General features: G+C 43.4%; 1 protein-coding gene across 2 annotated transcripts in view; it reads left to right on the plus strand.

The window, feature by feature from the left end:
* Positions 1 to 18792, plus strand: part of Stac (SH3 and cysteine rich domain) — a 116711-nt gene that overhangs the window by 62706 nt on the left and 35213 nt on the right. For both annotated transcript variants that reach the window (XM_021663669.2, XM_060385172.1), the window contains 4 exons: positions 12859 to 12959; positions 14068 to 14149; positions 14785 to 14900; positions 16097 to 16175. In XM_021663669.2, coding sequence (XP_021519344.1) covers positions 12859 to 12959; positions 14068 to 14149; positions 14785 to 14900; positions 16097 to 16175 — 378 coding nt within the window. The remainder of the gene's footprint in view (positions 1 to 12858; positions 12960 to 14067; positions 14150 to 14784; positions 14901 to 16096; positions 16176 to 18792) is intronic.

Raw genomic sequence — 18792 nt, forward strand, 5'->3', positions numbered from 1 at the left:
CCTGGTTCCGTCTGACGCACTGTGAAATAAAAACTAAAAATAAGCAATAGCTTCATGTGCAAAAAAGAAGGTTGATATTAATCATGTGCCCAGTTTCTCTAAAAACACCCTGGAGGGAGAGGACTGGCCATCTTGCTCTTTGGAAATCTAGATAAATAGGATTTCTCCAGCCTCAAGCTCTAAGAACAGGTCTGAAAGAAGCAAATGGCCTTAGGAACAGGTTTTTAGAAAAGGCAGACAGAAAACATCAACAGAGAGTGTCAATACTATGGCGGAGCCATCAGGCCCAGATGTTTCCCCGGAAGACCATGAGAAAGTGGTCACTCAGGGGACAGCTCCTCCCAGAGCTTTACGCCAAACACACACACATCCCAGGAGAAAAGCTCACCAGCTATGGATCGCACTATGATCTGATGGCCCCAGGGGCAGAGGCTGTGAACTCCAGATCCAGGAGGCCCTGAGCCAACGCAACTCACATTGCTATTTTTAAAGCCAAGAGTGGGTGAGGGGTGAGGGAAATGAGAGAGTTTTTCCACTAGTCGTCAGGAACCGAAATGGGAAAGATCAACAGAGGAATTTATAAACAATGAATGCCATTGATTTTTTTTTTTTTTTTAAAGCTAGGACAGGACCGGAGGCAGTGTTCTCTAGGGAAGAGTAGGGAACATAGGCAAGAAAAGATGGCCCAGGACTCTTCTCAGCTTTAATAGGAACTTTCTGCTTGACTCACATCCACTGCTTGATTTCAAATCCACTGCTGGTGGGCAGCGTGGGAGATGGCTCAGTGGTTAAAGTACTCGCTGTACAAGCAGCAAGTGAGGATAAGAGTTCAGACCCCCAGAACCCACATAACACAGAGTAGATGTGGCACCCCACCTGTAATTCCACCACGTGGGAGGCAGAGGCAAGGGATTCTCAGAGCAAGCTGGCTAGTTAGGCCAGCCTTATCCGTGAAGCTCTGGGTTCAGCTGAGAGACCGTGCCTCAATGAGTGAGGTGGAGAGCAACTGAAGATTCCTCCCACAGCCTCCACACTTCCATTTCCCGCAAAACTTGGCACTAACTTGTGAGTTGAGCTGAGGGTAGAGGAGATGGGAAAGTTATCTTAATAGTTTTAACTGGGCCCCATGAAGAGCTTCGGCTGCCATAGAAGCCCACTCCCTTTCTTCCCTCTTAACAGAAACCTGGTGATGCTCTCACTGCCCGGCTCAAGAGCTTTCTAGTACTCGAGGCGGGGAGAACAGTGAGACCTCTAAGACTCCTTTTGGAAAGGGTGAAACACAGCACGTCACAGAAAGCCTGGCCTGAGCTGGGTCTGCTTAACCATCAGTGTGGTGTGACAGGAAGACCTTCAGACCAGGAAGAGTTTCACTGGAGTGCTAAGAACCAAAATCGTCCTGGGGGAACCCAGCACTTTCCCCACTGGGCAGACCCCAGACCCCATCATTCTTCACTAAGCCACCATACCCTTCCCAAGAGTGCCCGACAACGGGGCTACCAAAGCCAAAACCACCACAGGTTCTGCTGGTTTCAACATGACCTTACTCTTCTAACTCCTCAAAAATAGCAACACTTCCCTTCAATACACACCCTGCCTTGCTTATTACAAGGGAAAACTGCTCATTGTGGAAAACGAGAAGACACAAATAAGCAAAAAACAAAAACCGAAAGGTTTGTAAGTCCACCACCCACGTACAAGTATTACCATTTTGCTCGGTGCTCATCTCAGCCTTTTAATGTACATGTCTATTGTAAATGAGTTTTCTAAAGACTGGGGCTTTTTGCTCTGAAGGTAATATTTTTGTATTATATTGTGACATCATGCCAGCCATTATGAATTTAAATCCTCCCACTGGCCAACAGTCTAGTTTGTTTATGGATGTTCCCAGCTTTAATTAACTATGATCCAATTGGGTAGTATTTTGCTGTTTTACATATCTCGATGTTATTAGAAAAGCTGAAGAGAGCTTGTCTTCACTTTTTTGTACATGTGGTTAAGTTTCTAAGAAACTGAAATTGCTGTATGCTTTTCATGCTTAGAACAAGGAAATACTTGTCGCAAATTTACCTGACCGCAGTGACGTTATGTCCGTCTCCCAGCTTCAATGTAAGGAGCAATAGTCGTGCCATATGCCACCAATGACTGGTTGGTTTGTTTGTTTGGGTTTTTCTTTTCAATTTTTGCTTGTTTGGTAGAAAGGAGTGATAGAGAACTTTATATCCCTTTCCTTAACTCTGTGGTTACAAGTCTGCCATTTATTAAATGCTTAATTTTGAAATTCCGTTTGTTGTTGTTAGCTGTCAGTTCATATCTTTGGGTAACACTGTAGGTCTTCAGCTCTTTACCGTTTTTCCCCTCAACTTGTAAGAACAATTCTTAACCCCATGCAATATCTCTCTATATCTATCTATCTATCTATCTCCCCACAGTGTGTGTGTGTGTGTGTGTGTTAGTTAAGGTGTGTTATTATTTTGAGACCAGGTCTCATGTTGCAACTTGAACTTTCTATTTAACCAAGGATTTTCTTGAATTCCTGATCCTCCTGCCTCAACCTCACAATTACAAGACTGTTTTCATAATTACTCCATATTAAGGGTCAAATTTAGAGCACAGTAGGCAATCGCTCTACCAACTCAGCCATATCCCCAACCATAATGACCATAATTTTATGTGATCAGTGTTAATTATTGTTTTGGTATATTGCTTTACCTCCCCCCCCCAAAAAAAAATGTGCTCAGAAAGAGTCACTCTTATTAAGAATAAATAAGCTAGTACTTAGATTTTCTCTAGATAATTTATTAGTTTCAACTCTTAGTTTATTGTCCCATCCAAACTTTATTTCTAAAATTCTTCTAGATAGGCACCTGTTGTTTTCACCAAAAATAAACCAGATGCCTCACCAATATTTGTTACCTACTTCTTCTTTCACTGTTGGTTGGAGAAGTCATTTTTACCAAGCACTGAATTTTTTCATGTCTTCCTTTCCTCACTCCCTCTCTCAAGTACTGAATTCTTCAAGATATTATTCCATTATTGGTGATGTCATTCATTTGTCCCAGTATCAGCAAGGTCCTGGTTTAATCACTACTGTGGTTTGTTATAATAATTTTTCAAAAATGTTTTGCAGTTCCTGGGCACAAAGTCTTCAAGGTTTGTCTTGTTTATTTTAATCAATTTTCACTGAATATACAAAATGACAAGTGTCATGATAGCATTTATATATATCTTTATCACTGTAGTCTGTTGGTCTTCCTTCTCCTCACCTTGATGCTCACTTCCTCTCCTCAGGTAGTTCTCTCTGCTTCCACGTCTCACTTATGCTATCATTCCTTTCTGCTGTTCCACTTTCCACTCTTTAGATCCCTTCCTCCCTCTCCTAGCCTACTTTCATTAAGTAGATACATACATAGATACATACATAGATTAGACAGAAAGAAAGAAAGAAAGAAAGAAAGAAAGAAAGAAAGAAAGAAAGAAAGAAAGGTGGATGACTACATAGATGGACAGATGAATAGCTAGATAGATGAATACCTAGATAGATGAATATGTAGATAGACAGACAGACAGACAGACAGACAGATAGATAGATAGATAGATAGATAGATAGATAGATTCTGTACATGAGAGAAAACCTACAGTATTGTCTGAGTTCCTGTTCCTGGTCTGGCTTATTTTGCTTCCATAGTGATCGCCAGTCCTATCCATTTTCCTAATGTTCCCATTGGAAGGGTAGACTGTGGTACTACTATTCTCTGCTAGAAGCCGAGATGGACTTATTCCTGCCCAGGTATTTCTGGTATTTTTGGAAGGACTGAGAGTTACCTGCTTTCCTCTTGATACATACATCTTCACTCTATGGACCCCAAACCATGATTTGCAAACGTCACGTTAAATACCACAGAGGTTTTCTCATGCTATTAGGAATGCCATAACTATTACTGGAAGCTCCGTGTGGGAGAAAGTTTCCCCCAGAGTAAGGAAGTGGTTCTGCCGCTGCCCCTTCTAAGGACACCAGGAGAGGCCAAGACCCAGGGTTCTCTGCACTGCAGCTTCACTCCTCCACCTGCATAGCACTTGCCTGGCCAGGGAGTACCGTGTCAGCACAGCCGCCACTCAGGATGCTCATGATGTTTCTGCTGTATTTCATGGCTTTCCATGCCCTGGCCTGATCTAAGTATGAGGTTCCACACCCGGGTGGCCCGTTTTCTGTCCTGTGACTGAATACATGCGTGTTTGTCTCAAACTGATTTGTGATTTCTTTTTCTCTTTAGTAGCTTTTGTCCTCTCTGACCATCTTGGGTGTAGCTCTTGGATGCAGCTACTTGGAGGACTCTCTAGAAGGCCCAACTCATGACATCCACATACTCCTCATGTGCAATTTGGCCACAACTTAAAAAAAAAAAAAACTTTTGCAAGATGATTTTCTACAAGTAGCTAGAGGGTTTTCAAAAGTGGACTTCACCTATGAAATAAAAGCTCTTGTGCAGAAACTTAAATGTTATCTAAATAAAAATGTTTCATGCCTAATAAGTGTGACTCACCTCACTCTAGAGCAAATTCCATAAATAATCCATATCACTGGTATGTTATGGCATATCCATGTGAAAATATACTTAAGACTAGCTTTCTTTTAAAGAGGGCCTTCTTTTTAAAAGATTTATTTTGCTTTACGTATCTGAGTGCTTAGTCTGTGCATTTGTATACCATGTGCAAGCCTGGTGCCCAGAGAGGCCAAAGGCACTCTTCGGATTCTCTGGGATTGGAATTACAGGCAGTTGTGAGCCACCAATTGGGTGCTGGGAACTGAACTCAGTCCTCTTGCAAGAAAAGAATGCACTCTCAATGGCTGAGCCATCTCTCCAGCCCCTTGAGACCAACTTTTGTACAGCAAGAACCACCCTGCTTGATTGTAACAGCAGAGATACAGGCAAAGCACACAAGACTCATTGACACCTGCAGACTTGTGCTAAATGTCAATTCTTGAGTTTGACATAGCTAGCTACGACTTAAAGAACCTGAAGTGGTAACCTCAAAGTCAGTCGTTGCTCAGGAGGTGACAGTCTCCATCTGTAGCAATCTTTGCTACTTCTGAGTTCTTTTACCTATCCTTTAGTTCCCTGTCTCCCCCCACAACCCTCCCAGCCCCCGCCTTTCACTAAGAGTAGATAGGAGAGAAAAGATAGAGGGGAAAGAGAGAAAGAGAGATCCCTGAATCTATTTTTTCTTTCCTTTCTTTCTTCTTTGATCACAGCTAATAACTAACCACAACCATCCTCCGGAAATGACCATTAACCACCAACCCTGCCTCTCTGGACCCTAACATTTACATACCCTCTGAAAACTTCCCAGAATTCAAAATGTCACAGTCACAGAATCCACAGTTGGCAGAGCCATGCTTCTGCTAGAGCACGAGGCAAATCCAAAGCAGCCCCACATCTCTATACCTGCAATTAAAATGAAAGCACGTTCTTACAATATTCTTGTAGCTTTTAACAAAAACCAAAATTCCACAATTTTCAAAAACGTCACTATACTCATAATCCCACCACCTGCTTGTCAGGGACTCAGAACTCAGAGCACAGGCCTGCCGTGGAAACCTGGTACTAGGGTAAGCCCACTTTTTTCCACTGCCGTCTTCATAAGTTACACGTGTATGAACATGCACACATACCCAGATATGAACATCTAAATAGAGCTTATTGTAGAAGTCATAATAATTTGTGAAACAATATCCTATTTTTGTATTTCATAGTCTTAAAACTCCTGTATTATAATAAGCAACCAAAATCTTTGGAGATGGCTCAGTGGGAAAGAATGATGTCCTGCATTTAAATCCCCAGTACCCACAAAAAAAACCACCCAGGCATGGCTGCAAAGCCCAGCAAGCCCTGTGACAGAGACAGGAAAATCCCCAGTGTTTGCTGGCGAACCATGCTTGCCTATGCCTAAACAGCAAGGCTCAGACCAGTGAGAGCTCTGTCTCAAGGAAACAAGGCAGAAAGATGGAGAAAGGTGTTTACCATCCGGCTCTGTTTCCCACGTGTGTGCAAAGGACACACACATTGGCACACGCAGAAGCAGGCACCACACACCAACACACACACACCAAAAAGAAAAAAAAAGAAAGAAAGAAAGAAAGAAAGAAAGAAAGAAAGAAAGAAAGAAAAGAAAAGAAAAGAAAAGAAAAGAAAAGAAAAGAAAAGAAAAGAAAAGAAAAGAAAAGAAAAGAAAAGAAAAGAAAAGAAAAGAAAGTCAACAACCAAGATAAAATATCGAGTCCCTGAGTAGACGCGTAGCACCCCTGGAAACCCCCGTGCGGACAGAACAGCTGCTGCTCCTGCAGCCTTGACTGACACAGCATGGGAGCTGGAAAACTCCTGCCTCCTGAGACCACTGAGATAGAGTCTTGGGCCATATCTCCCTGGCTGCACCGGATCTCACTGGCCTCGGAAGCTCAGCAGGCCTGGCCTGGCTAGAACTTGGACGGGAGATCACAGAGGCCTAGCGAGCTCCCCAGCTACTGCGTCACACACTTGCTCATTCTTTCCATGGGGCCACGCGCTGTGGCTACCCCTGCCTCTCTAGTTAAAATAACAGTTTACATACAAAACACGAGGCTCATTTGTTAATCGAATGAAGAAACCTGTGAGGAATTATTCCTCCCAGAACATGAAAGATCAATTATTATTTAATTCTTTTTTTTTTTTCAGCTTCAAAATAAGAATTTAAGTTTCTGACTTCTAGGATAGCGCCCTTCCTCTCAGATGTCTTTGTGTGTATTTTTGTACTCAGTGGCAAACTCTAACAAATTTTCTCTCAAATTGACCTTTGTCTGTGTACCGAGATACAGAATTTTGCCCCATGGCTTCAGCTGGTTTTGTTGGCTTTGTTCGTGACCTTAGGATCTTAGAAATTGCCTTCGTGTCATATGTCAAAGAGAAGTGGCATTTGAATGCAATGGGAATGTACCCTGTCTCTATTCTGCATGTGCTGGTCGGTATTGATTGTATGTACAGTTAGACTTAGACTTATACATGCTAAGTAACTAGAAAATCCTATAAGTGAACAAGTCATGGGTTTGTAATTGTGCTCACTTCTGGCTAGTGTCCACCCTGCCCTGCTCAGGAGTGAAGCGTCTCCTCCCCCAATGGGCTGGTGCTGTGTAAGTTACCCTCCTGGTCATCATATGATACCCATCTCAGTTATCAGACCAACTACATCACAGTGCCTGGGTCCCTCATCCCGTATCCCCCCATCACATGAAGGAGGTAAGTACCAGTCATGGGGTGTTGTGAAATACAGAGGGGAAGAGAGGGAAAGAGGGAGAGAGGTAGATTTTGTAGTCACACAAACTTCATTATGGTCTGATGTTATAATTCTTTTTATTTTATTGTTGGTTATGGCTGTTGCTTTTACTCTTCATAATAATTTATAAATTAACTATCATAAGAGTGAAGGAAAATAAAAATAGTATATTTAGAATTCTGAAACCATGGTTTTAGGCATAAAGTGGGAATCTTATAACCCTGACAGATGAGGGTAAACTGCTGTATTTATAGTTGTTCGTGTTCATATAGGATGATACATTTTTGAAGTATTTTCCCAAGCCAGCTGAGTATTGTGGCTCATATCTGTAACCCAAGCACTGAGGAGGCAGATGTAGGAGTATTCTGAAAGCCTAGGTTACATAGCAAGTTTGGAGTCTTGTCTCAAAAGGAAAAAAAAAGAAATGTTTTCCTAAATTACAGTGAAAATGCTTTTTTTCTTAATCTGATTTATATTAATTTTCATCAAATGAACTGAAGTCATAATTCTACAGTGTGAATTATAGACACATTTAGATTGCTTCAGGACAAGCAATCTAAATATTTGTAAAAATTAACATTTAACCATTGTTCATTGCTAATTCATATACTGCAGCAAGGCTACATTTCTTTTCTTTTACAACTGGTTTTTCTTCATTCTCAAAATTATTTCTGTATTTAAGAGCCTTGGTTTCTAGCCCTTATTTTTATTTTCAACTTTGACATTATATTGAATTTTCTTGATAGTTAAGCAATGTCTTAATGTCAAAATCCTTTCAAGAGCTATCTAGCCAATCTAAATGTTGAAGCTCACACCTGTAACCTTAAAACTCAGGAGGGAAAGTCAGAAGAACCATGTACAGTTAGATCAAGAACAGCCTGAGCTATATAGCCAGACTTGGTATCAAAAGTGAACAAAAAAAAGGAAAGAAAGAAAACACACACAAGCACACATGCATGAACAGGCACACACACACACACACACACACACACACACACACACACGGGGTGAGATACAGCTTAGTGGTAGAGCCCTTGCCAATCATGTGCAAAGCCATATGTTTCATCCCAGTGCCACAAAAGGAAAAACAAACAGTCTGGCCAATTGTTTAAAATATATATCTAATACGCTTCAATAATAACACAGCATTCTAACACAGTAGATGTAGCTACCGGAAGTCCTATAAGTGCTGAGAGGAAACCAGCTATTCCCAGACTCACTCTGGAAGACTCACCCTCCATCATGCCCTCATTGCGTTGTGACCCATGGTTCTCAGGGTCGTGCTCCTGCCGTTTGTACCAGTTAAGAAGCGTTTGATGACTTCCTTCTCAGGCAACCAGATCTACCCTGCCTGCCTTCCTTGTTCTGCCCTTTCCGAAAGAGTGTTATTGCAACAAGTTAAGCCACAATTTTGTGTAAGTTTGAAGGTCAGTTTAGGCACTGTGACTAAGCACTATTTTCTAATTCAAATATTTTACTATGATTACATTTCTTTCCTTACACACATTTTATTTTTCCCTCAAATTAAAAAAATGCCCTTTTCACTCCCCTTAACTTTTTGTACCTCTGTAATTTATAAATACTCCCACAGATCTTCAACTGCTGTTATCTGCTATAAAGTTCAAAGTCAGCAAGCCTCTATGTTCCTTGCTTTATTCTTCAGCTCACCCCCTTACTTTATCTTGCAGCTGTATCCTGGGCTACTGCAGCGTTATATGGTAGACCCCACTTCTCCCCCGTGTTTCTTCTACACTACATCTAATTTTTTTTAAATTTCTTAACATACTCTTTCATTTTTCTAAGGCACATTCTACAGTAATTGTTTTTAAGAATGAGCACAAGGAAAGAAAGTATTTTGAAGAAATATCTAAGTTTGGGAAAATATCTGTATTCTGCCATTGCTTGTGTTTGGTAATTTAGCTAGGTATAAAAATAATAGGTTGGCAAAATAAAAATATCTAAGTTGGAAATAATTTCCTGCCAGAACTTTGCAATTTGACCCTATGGCCTTACGGTTTCCAAACTGCCATTGTAAAATTTTCTGTTCATGTCATTTGTTAAACTGCTTATTGTGTTTTTATTAGCTTTCTCTCTTCCAAATAAATATTAAACTCACTTCTACTCTTCCTATCGGTGATTTTCATTTCCCACAATATAATTTTACTAGGTCTTTGATATGACTAAGTGTATTGTACCAATCCAATACCATTTATTTGAAACCCAGTGACATCTTTGTTTGTAAAAATTCAAATTTATTCAATCTTTTCTTTTAAAATTTTTACATTTGCAATTTTTCATTTTTACATTTAAAATTTTTCATTTATTTGTTTAGTGTGTTAGGGGGTCTGTGTGCCCCTGCTTGTCTGCAGAGGTCAAAGGACAATTGCAGGAGTCAGTTCTCCCGTTCTACCAGTTCCTAGGCTCAACCTCAGGTTGTCATGCTGGATAGCAAGTACCTTTGTGCCCACTGGGCTACCTCATCTGCCTGTGAAATCCCTTTATATACATGGATCCTGACTTGTTACAACACTTCAATTTGGAGATTCTCATTCTGGTGAGACATTTGTTCACATTCAGTAAAATCTGCTCTCCAGATTTTGATCACCTCCCAGGCTAGTTGTCAATATAACTGCAAAACATTCTCTCCTGAAGCTGGGCAGCAGTGAGCCTCAAGACCTAGGCGTGGAGCTTGAGGAGCTACTGTACTAAGCTACAGTGTGTGGCAGAGTGAGAGTATTAAGTGCACTTTATGTATTATGTGTTTGTGCATGTGTGCATGCTTGTGAGTATGCGTAAGTGTGTAAATGTGTGCACATGCCTATGGGGGCCAGAGGACTTCTCAGACGGAATCTGCCTTCTTTTGAGACAGGATGGCTTCCTAGCCTAAAATACACCAATTAGGCTGGGGTTGGTGACTAGGGAACCCACAGAGTCTCCTGTCTCCTTGCCAGTACTGGGATTCCATACACGCACCATCACACCTAACTTTTTTTGTTTTGTGTGGATTCTGGGAGTTGAACACAGGTGCTCTTGCTTACAAGGCAAGCCCTGGACCAACTTAGCTCTACCTCTAGCCCCTTTCAGTGCACTTCTGATTCACAGAATCTTCAATTTATGATTATCTGATTAGGACATGACTTTTCATAGGTCAAAGGACATCTCTTTCTGACACTGTTCTGTTAGCAACCCTGTGGGGCGAGGGTTCTCCTCTGGTGACGAAGGCAGTTAAGAGAACAGAGATGTTAGTTGCATTTTTACATTTGAAGAGCCAGTGTGGACATATTAAAATTCAAAACTAGCTTTTTCTCTCTAGTTGGACATAAGGGGAACATACAGCAAGGCATTGGTGATGGAAGGCAGGAGGAACAGAGCAAGGTCAGATCAGGCCTTCTCCAAATCTTTCTAGGATAAACCAGGGCCACTGCAGTGATCCAAGTCACACTTTCCCTGTTCTCTGGGGTTCAGGGTAGACGCTTTCTCCCTTCAATCAAGCTTGTCGTTGCACAGAGGAAATGGGAACAGCTAACACTGAGTAATTGCTAGTGGCCTGACTCATACCAAGAAGTAAACTATGAAAGCAGGCCAGAAAATCGAAGTCAGGGAAAGGAAATGTATAGATGAAGGAAAATATGCCATCATTTATAATGACACTATTTCAGAGGCTAGCTCACAGTGGAACAACTTCCCTTTGAAGATCTTACTTACCTTCCTACACAGGCACAAATAGCAAGCCCTGAATTGAAATGAAGTCATTGCTTTCCAAGGACAGGCTTTGAAAGAATAGTATGCTTCACCTGAGTGATTGTTCTCAGAAACAAAGGGGGCTTTTCTACCACTGTGAATAAATAATAACATGCCTTCATGGTATGTGTGTGTGTGTGAGAGAGAGAGAGAGAGAGAGAGAGAGAGAGAGAGAGAGTTGGAAGAGAGAGGGAGAGAAGGATAAAAGAAAGGGAGAGAGAGAGAGAGAGAGAGAGAGAGAGAGAGAGAGAGAGAACAGCTTTCTGTCTTCAGGTATACCAGCAACAGGTTCCCTGTTAAATAGTGCTTCCAGAAGGGACTTTCCAGGTGACACCAATTCTAGTTCTTTGCCTGTTCAGGGCCTTGCCCATTGTTTTTCTTAGATGAACTGTGGATCCTTGCATTTCTTTGTTGTATGATCTCATTAATCCCAACTTCATCTCCACATACATTAAGCAATCCTGTAAAATGGGGGAGGAGATTAGAGCCAAGCTATGAAAGAATGAAAAAAAGGCGTGACCTCTATTACCTTGGTACAAATTCTTCTCCCTTACGCCCTCTGACTTTTCATTTTTAGAATTAAACAAAGCAGCTAGAACTTCATATCCACTTTTAGCTACTGAACACTCCTACAGTATTGAAGACTCTGCTCCCACCAAGTACGTCAGATCAGCCACTGTCACTTCCCTGCATGCAGTGACTAGGAAGGAATCTGTTCACTGGTTTATTTTGTGCATTGTGTACAGCAGCACACCAACAAACACTGTCCTTGGTCTCAATGAGTGCACCATCCAGAGGGAAAGGAAGACAAAGTCAAGCTTCCAAGTAAATACTTGCTACTAGTTATGATAAGTGTTATAAAAGATAATTGCAGGGTGCTGTGCTGAGGAACCTTAGGGGGGTCTGGGCTGCAGCTCAGTGGCTGAGCACATACCTAACATGTGTAAGAAACCAGGTTTCATCTCCAGCATGAAGAAGGAGGAGAGGGGAAGATGAAAAAAGGAGAGGGTGGAAGAGTTGGAGTGAAGAGAAAAAAGATAATGAGAATAATGGGATGGAAGTAAAAGGGGAGAAGACGGAAGAGGGAGACGAGGATGGGAGGGGAGGACAGTGAAAGAAGGAAAGGGAGGACAGAAAGAGCAAGAGAGGGGATGATAGAGATATATAAGGAAGGGGGAAGAGAAGAAAAATATTTGGACAGAGGAAGGGAAATGGTTGGTACAAATGACAGAGACAAAGCATGAAGAGGTCAGTAGCCAAGTAAAGAGTGACGGACCAGCATCCTAGATATATAAAGCAGCGTGTGCAGGGTCTGGAGGGACTAAAGAGCCTATATATCCAGAGAACTGAAAGGAAGTCGCATGGCTAATACCTCACAAGCATGAGGGATCGCAGGCTTCCCTCAGCTCACACCACATTTCCCCATTGTGGTGAGCAGGTGAGAACAGGTCAGATGTTAGGGCCAACATGACTCGGGAAGGATCGAAAGCAATGGACAACCTCCATGAACAGTAAAGAACACAGAGTTTGCTACCTTGAATTAGGACAGAAAAAACAGGGGCGGCTCAGATTTGCTAATATCATGAACACAAAGAAGAGAACAAAAGGGGAGAAACCAGAGTGGATACCTTAAGTAGAAAATGTGGATTGAAGGAAATCATACACTATATTGCAATTTTTCCATTTTCAAGTTTCATGAAGTATCAGAGAAGAATTAACGGTCTAGAAGTATCACCTTCTTCCAGTGATTTCAGACCAGACCACAGGAAAGGGCGGGCTGTACCTAACCAAAGTGTGCTGTGTGCCTGACAGGAACACATGCTAAGCACGGACTACGCTGCGGAGCCTGCAAGATGAGCATCCATCACAAGTGCGCAGACGGGCTGGCACCCCAGCGGTGCATGGGCAAGCTGGTAAGGGTTGGTGCCAGGTGGAGCCTACAGTCCCTAGGTGTCTGTCCCAGGGAAGCCACAGCCTATGAACCCTTATCAGGAGTTCTGAAGCATCCTCAGAAACACCAGCCTGCCACTCAGACCTCACAGTCTGGGCAAGTTCTGCTCCGACCATCTCAGGGGTGTGGGCTTCTGCCCCGGCGCATCCCAGAACACATGCGAGGCCAATAAAACTAGAGCGACCGAAGTATTACACCCAAGAATATCTACTTTAGAGAAGAAGCAACAGTCTTCAGAAACTGTTAAGCCCAGCCCAGGAAAGGAATTCTGTTGACTTTTCTGACTTTAAGGAAAAGTTCATAATAAGTACAATATCATAACACCAGACACAATGTCACCAAAGACCTGCCTTCAGGGTCGGGAGCCACTTCTATCTCCAACGCCCATCTCGGGCAGTGCTTGACAAAAATAGGCACCACTTGCAAGAACATGTATGAGGATTCATGGATGCTTGTAGGGTCCAGGTCACCCAGATACCTTCCAACCCTAGAGTCTGGCAAGTCTAGGTTCTTAGAAAGTGTGTCCAGTGACTGGCTTGCAGTGTCTTAAACTCCTGTCACATCTGTTCCCTTCTGTCTTTCTAAGATCAGTTCCCCCAAGCCAAGGGAAAAGACCACATGTAAGAGGTCAGAAACACAACAGAATTAAAAGAGCAAAGTTGACGATTCTGGGTGACACTCTGAAAATGTGCAGGGGCCTTAGGCACGCCCGGACATCCACCTTCCCCCATGTAGGCCTTTTATAACTTGAAGCACCCACAGTAAGCTGTGGCAGAAAACAGTTAGGTGTGTCCTGGGGATGAGGGGTTCCTGCATAGTGAGGGTATATGACACAGGACAAGAGGCGAGAACCAGAGGTCTGGGAACGTGCCTTCTAGATGGAACTACCTTGCTCGCCTCCATATAGTCCTCTCTCCCCTTCCCCCTATCGGTGGTAAATCATAAAGTTAATAAGCTCTGCCAGTACATTAAATGAAGGCAACAGCTGGCTTTCTTTTCCAGACTCTTGTGTGGTTTTCTCCATCTATTCACTGATCTTAAGCCCCTTCTCTTTTTCATCCTCTCTCCAGCCAAAGGGATTTCGGCGTTACTACAGCTCCCCCTTGCTCATCCACGAACAGTTTGGATGCATTAAGGAAGTTATGCCCATTGGTGAGTGGGGACAGTGAAGCCCTGAGGTGGGATTTTAGCAGTGAAGTCAACGATGGCAGTGACCTCTGTATGCTACAAAGCCAGTGAGACAGCCTTAGATACCTGTGTGGTGGATGGTTTAGCCCTACTCATTTTGCTGGAGAGGAAACGCCTTTTTCATCATCTCCCAGGTGGGGTTTGAAAACAGCCAAGTCTCAGAAGCAGACACCACGCTTGCCCAACTCTCTCAGCATCAAAGCAACATACCCCCTCAACCAGCAGTGTGGGGTGTAGCCCTGGTGCAGAGTCAGCTCCCCACTAATCAACTGTGCCATTGAACCTTCTGCCATACTCTGTAAGATGGGGCCAGTGATCGCTCTTAGTTGGCATCTATTCGTTGTTTTGGTTGCTTTTATTTGTTTTGTTTTCTGTGCCTGCAAGCTTCCACGCCTACGGTCTTTTCAGTCGGATGGATTTTAAACTAGAAATGATAAACCAATAGGTGGAGTTCCATGAGAGAGCAAAGGTGTTTGATGTGAACCCTCATCCATTAGGAAAGAGTAAACCCACAGTCCCTTGGTCAGGTTCCTGAAGCTCTTCGGCAGAGATCTGGCTTTCAGCAGCTGGGCTGAGATGGGTCTTTTCTTCTTTTGCAGCTTGTGGCAATAAGGTGGACCCGGTGTATGAGGCCCTCCGATTCGGCACTTCCCTGGCCCAGAGAACAAAGAAGGGCAGCTCGGGCAGTGGTTCCGACTCACCCCCCAGAACCTCGGTAATTGACATCATTTTCAGTTCTCTAAGATGTCTGGTTGGGGCAAATCTCTCTTTTTAAATTTTTTTAAAGATTTATTTATTATGTATACAATGTTCTGTCTGCATGTACACCTGCATGCCAGAAGAGGGCACCAGATCTCATGATAGATGGTTGTGAGTCACTATGTGGTTGCTGGGAAATGAACTCAGGACCTTTGGAAGAGCAACCAGTGCTTTTAACTGCTGAGGCATCTCTCCAGCCTCTTTTTTAATTTATTTATTTATTATAGTTTATTCACTTTGTATCCCAGCTGTGGCCCCCTCCCTCATCCCCTCAGAGCCCCATCCTCCCTTCCTCTTCTCCCCCCATACTCTTTCCCCAGTCCACTGATAGGGGAGGACCTCCTCTCATCTGACCCTAGCCTATCAGTTCTCATTAGGACTGTCTGCATTGTCTTCCTCTGTGGCCTGGTAAGTCTGATCCCCCGTCAGGGGGAGGTGATTAAAGAGCCAGCCACTGAGTTCATGTCAGAGACAGTCCCTGTTCCACTTACAAGGGAACCCACTCAGAGACTAAGCTGCCATTGGCTACGTCTGTGCAGGGGTTCTAGATTATCTCCTTGAATGGTCCTTGGTTAGAATATCAGTCTCAGAAAAGACCCCTGTGCCCAGATTTTTTGGATCTGTTGCTCTCCTTGTAGAGCTCCTGTCCCCTGTAGGTCTTTCTATCTCCCCCTTCTTTCATATGGTTCCCTGCACTCTGCCCAAAGTTTGGCTATGAGTCTCACCATCTGCTTTAATACCCTGCTGGGTAGAGTCTTTCAGAGACCCTCTGTGGTAAGCTTCTGTCCTGTTTCCTGTTTTCTCCCTCTTTCGATGTCCATCCCATTTACCTTTCTGAATGAGGATTGATCATCTTATCCAGGGTCCTCCTTCTGGCTTAGCTTCTTTAGGTGTACAGATTTTAGTATGATATATGTTTAATATCTACTTGCAAGTGAGTATATACCATATGTGTCTTTCTGCTTCTGGGGTACCTCACTCAAGATGATCTTTTCTAGTCCCCACCAGAAATCAGTCTGGCACTTTCTCAGACAATTAGGAATAGTGCAAATCTCTCTCTTGATCCAGTGCTGACATTAAGGTCTGCTCAGCTGGCCTGTGATGCAGCGTGGCTCACTGATTTATTCTGTGCTGTTTTCTCTCTCCTCCAAGACTTCGGAGCTCGTGGAGGTCCCGGAAGAGGCTGATGGGCCAGGAGATGGATCTGACCTCAGGGCACGCAGCAACAGTGGTGAGTGGGGCACTGCCCTGCAGAGACCTGAGCACACTGCCCAGGCGGCAAGTGGCTATTTCCTTTTCCTTCACCCTCCTCTCATCCTCCGCTCACCCTGGAATACGACATGGGCAAGAGTCTAGCATTCCAGATGGAAAATGGGTGTCCTTTCCAGGCAGTTCCAGTGCTCTGACTCAGTTTCCCTACACCTTGTGGCCTCAGACCTGCAGGCCTGGCTACTAACAGGCTTGGAAGTTGTTTGCAACCTTTTTGTGAATGAGTGTTTCCTCCACTGACCTAGATTAGGTCTGAAAACCTGACCTTACTTTGTACCACACCTGAGGTTCCTGAATCAGGTGAGCAGTGGAGATTTCATGCAGGGGAGAATAGACTGGAGACAGTGTGCCTGCGTCAGTGGCCAGTTCTATTTAGCCTTGGTAGTGTTTGCCCAGCCTTCCTCTTGGTGACCAGTTTTTGTTTGTTTGTTTAGTATGCGGATTTTCTATGGCTTTAGACAAGGCCTTCTGGACTTCATGCTCTGCCCTAGCCTCTGACTTCAGAACAGGCACCATGAAATTGACAAACACACAAGCTTTTCTGAGTTTGTTTGGCCAACCCTCCCACCAATGATGACTCTTCCCACACCTACCTCTGTTCTGGGTATAGGAACGGCCCTCAACCAGTTGATTAGGCCAAAGTCTTTGGTTTTTGATATGTCTCCCCTTTCTCCTCACACCTTAACATCTAGGTCATCAGAAAATCTACCTCTATTTCATCAGAACAGTCCATCACATGGCCACCACTCAACTCTCTGACTCGGCCATCCGGCTCCAACTCCATCAACACTAGCCTGTTTGACTCAGCCATTCGATAGTTAAGACTTCCCTTTGCAGCCAGCGCTGTGATGCACACCTGTAATCCCAGCACTCAGGGAGGCAGTGGTAGGCTGGTCTCTGTGAGTTCAAGACCTGCCTGGTCTACAAAGTGAGTCCCGGATAGCCAAGTCTACACAGAGAAACCCTGTCTCGAAGGAAAAATAAAAAAAAGACTTCCCTTTGCCACTGAGAGATCACTCACCAAGTGGTCTTAACAGAGTTATATATTGCAAATATCTGAATTTGGGGATCCTCACTGGGAAGGGTGATTATCAGTAACAAATTTATTATGTGCTTCTCAAGGCAGAGACACAGCCCAGAGATTCCCACTCTAACACCCACAAACTAGCTGGTTCCACATCACTTGGCACACTGTTAGAAATGCAGAATTCAGGGCTGGGCAAACACTGCCAATGCTAAATAGAATTCTAGACCTGCTGAGTCCAAGTGCATTTAAGATCTGTGGTGTTTGAGAAGTAGGATTAGATCATTTCATTTCTCTCACGTCTAACACATATTCACATCTCAAATAGATGATTGAAGAGCAAATACTCAAAGGAATAAAGTTGACTATACCCCATCTATTCCATGTCAAGGGACCATTTCCTAGCCATATTGAAAGACATTTGAGAATCTGGACGTGGTGGCACATACCTGAAATCCCAATGCTCGGGAGCAGAGACGGGAGGATCACAAGTTCAAGGCCAACCCCAACGACATAAAGAGCCCGGCTCAATTTTAAAATTAACTTATTTGTTTACTTTACATCCTGATTGCAGAAAAGAAAGAACAAACAAAAGAAGAGAGAAGTAATAAAAGAGAATTATAGGAAAAGAGAGAGAGAGAGCCCTTAAAAATTTAGCAAGCTATAAATTTCCAATGAGCTTTGGGGATTTAATTATAAGTTCTTTGATCAGCAATAGCTTTCTTCACAAAGGCTTAGGAACCAGTTCGCTCCACGCTTTTGTGATTGATCTCAATCCCACATCCGTGAAGCCTCTGAGATCATGGGGAGAAAGCACACTGATGTGTTCCGGCTTGGTCAGAGTCCTCTTGACCTCCAGAAGGCATGGCCTTGCAGAAGCTCTGTGGTACTGGTCAAAACCGGTTCTGAATGACATGCTTCAGGCTGTCCAAAAAGCACATACATGTTATGTCTTCCGGTCAAATGTGATGCCAGATTTCTTGAGGAATGTCTCTTCAGCCACTTTAGAAGAGGGTTCAGCTCATACTAATGCTAGGACTCCAACTCTCTCCTGAGTTGTCTTGGGTAGGTCTGAATTCTCGTGTCTGTTTTCAGTTCCCCGGGGTCTATCATTGATCTAGACAAAGGAATTAATGGCCTCTGCCTTAGGCTTCACTGCTAATAACTCCACTGGTAGCAAAGCAACAAGCAAATGGAGAAGCAAAAAGCCAGCTGCCTGTTTCTGCTCAAAATGCCAGCTAATAGCCTTCGCAGAACCCTTTGACAGCTACATTTTACTCTGACCATATTGATCATGGTTTTCCTGGAAAAGGGACAGGATGCAGGACATGAACAATACATATTCTTAGAAGTTTTCTTCCAAAAAGGCTGAGCTGGTCACAACCACTTGAGGACATCACAAAGCCCAGTGTTGCCTCCCTTTGTCCTTAGTGAAGAACTTTTGCACAGAAAGATAAATAAGCAAACTTTGGTTTTGAACATCTACTTTTGTGTTTAGCATATGTTATTACTAGATCTCAAATGCCAAATTGTCACCAGTGGGGGAAGGAAGAAG

The sequence above is a fragment of the Meriones unguiculatus genome, chromosome 6 (assembly GCF_030254825.1).
Source record: "Meriones unguiculatus strain TT.TT164.6M chromosome 6, Bangor_MerUng_6.1, whole genome shotgun sequence".
NCBI classification, from domain to species: Eukaryota; Metazoa; Chordata; class Mammalia; order Rodentia; family Muridae; genus Meriones; species Meriones unguiculatus.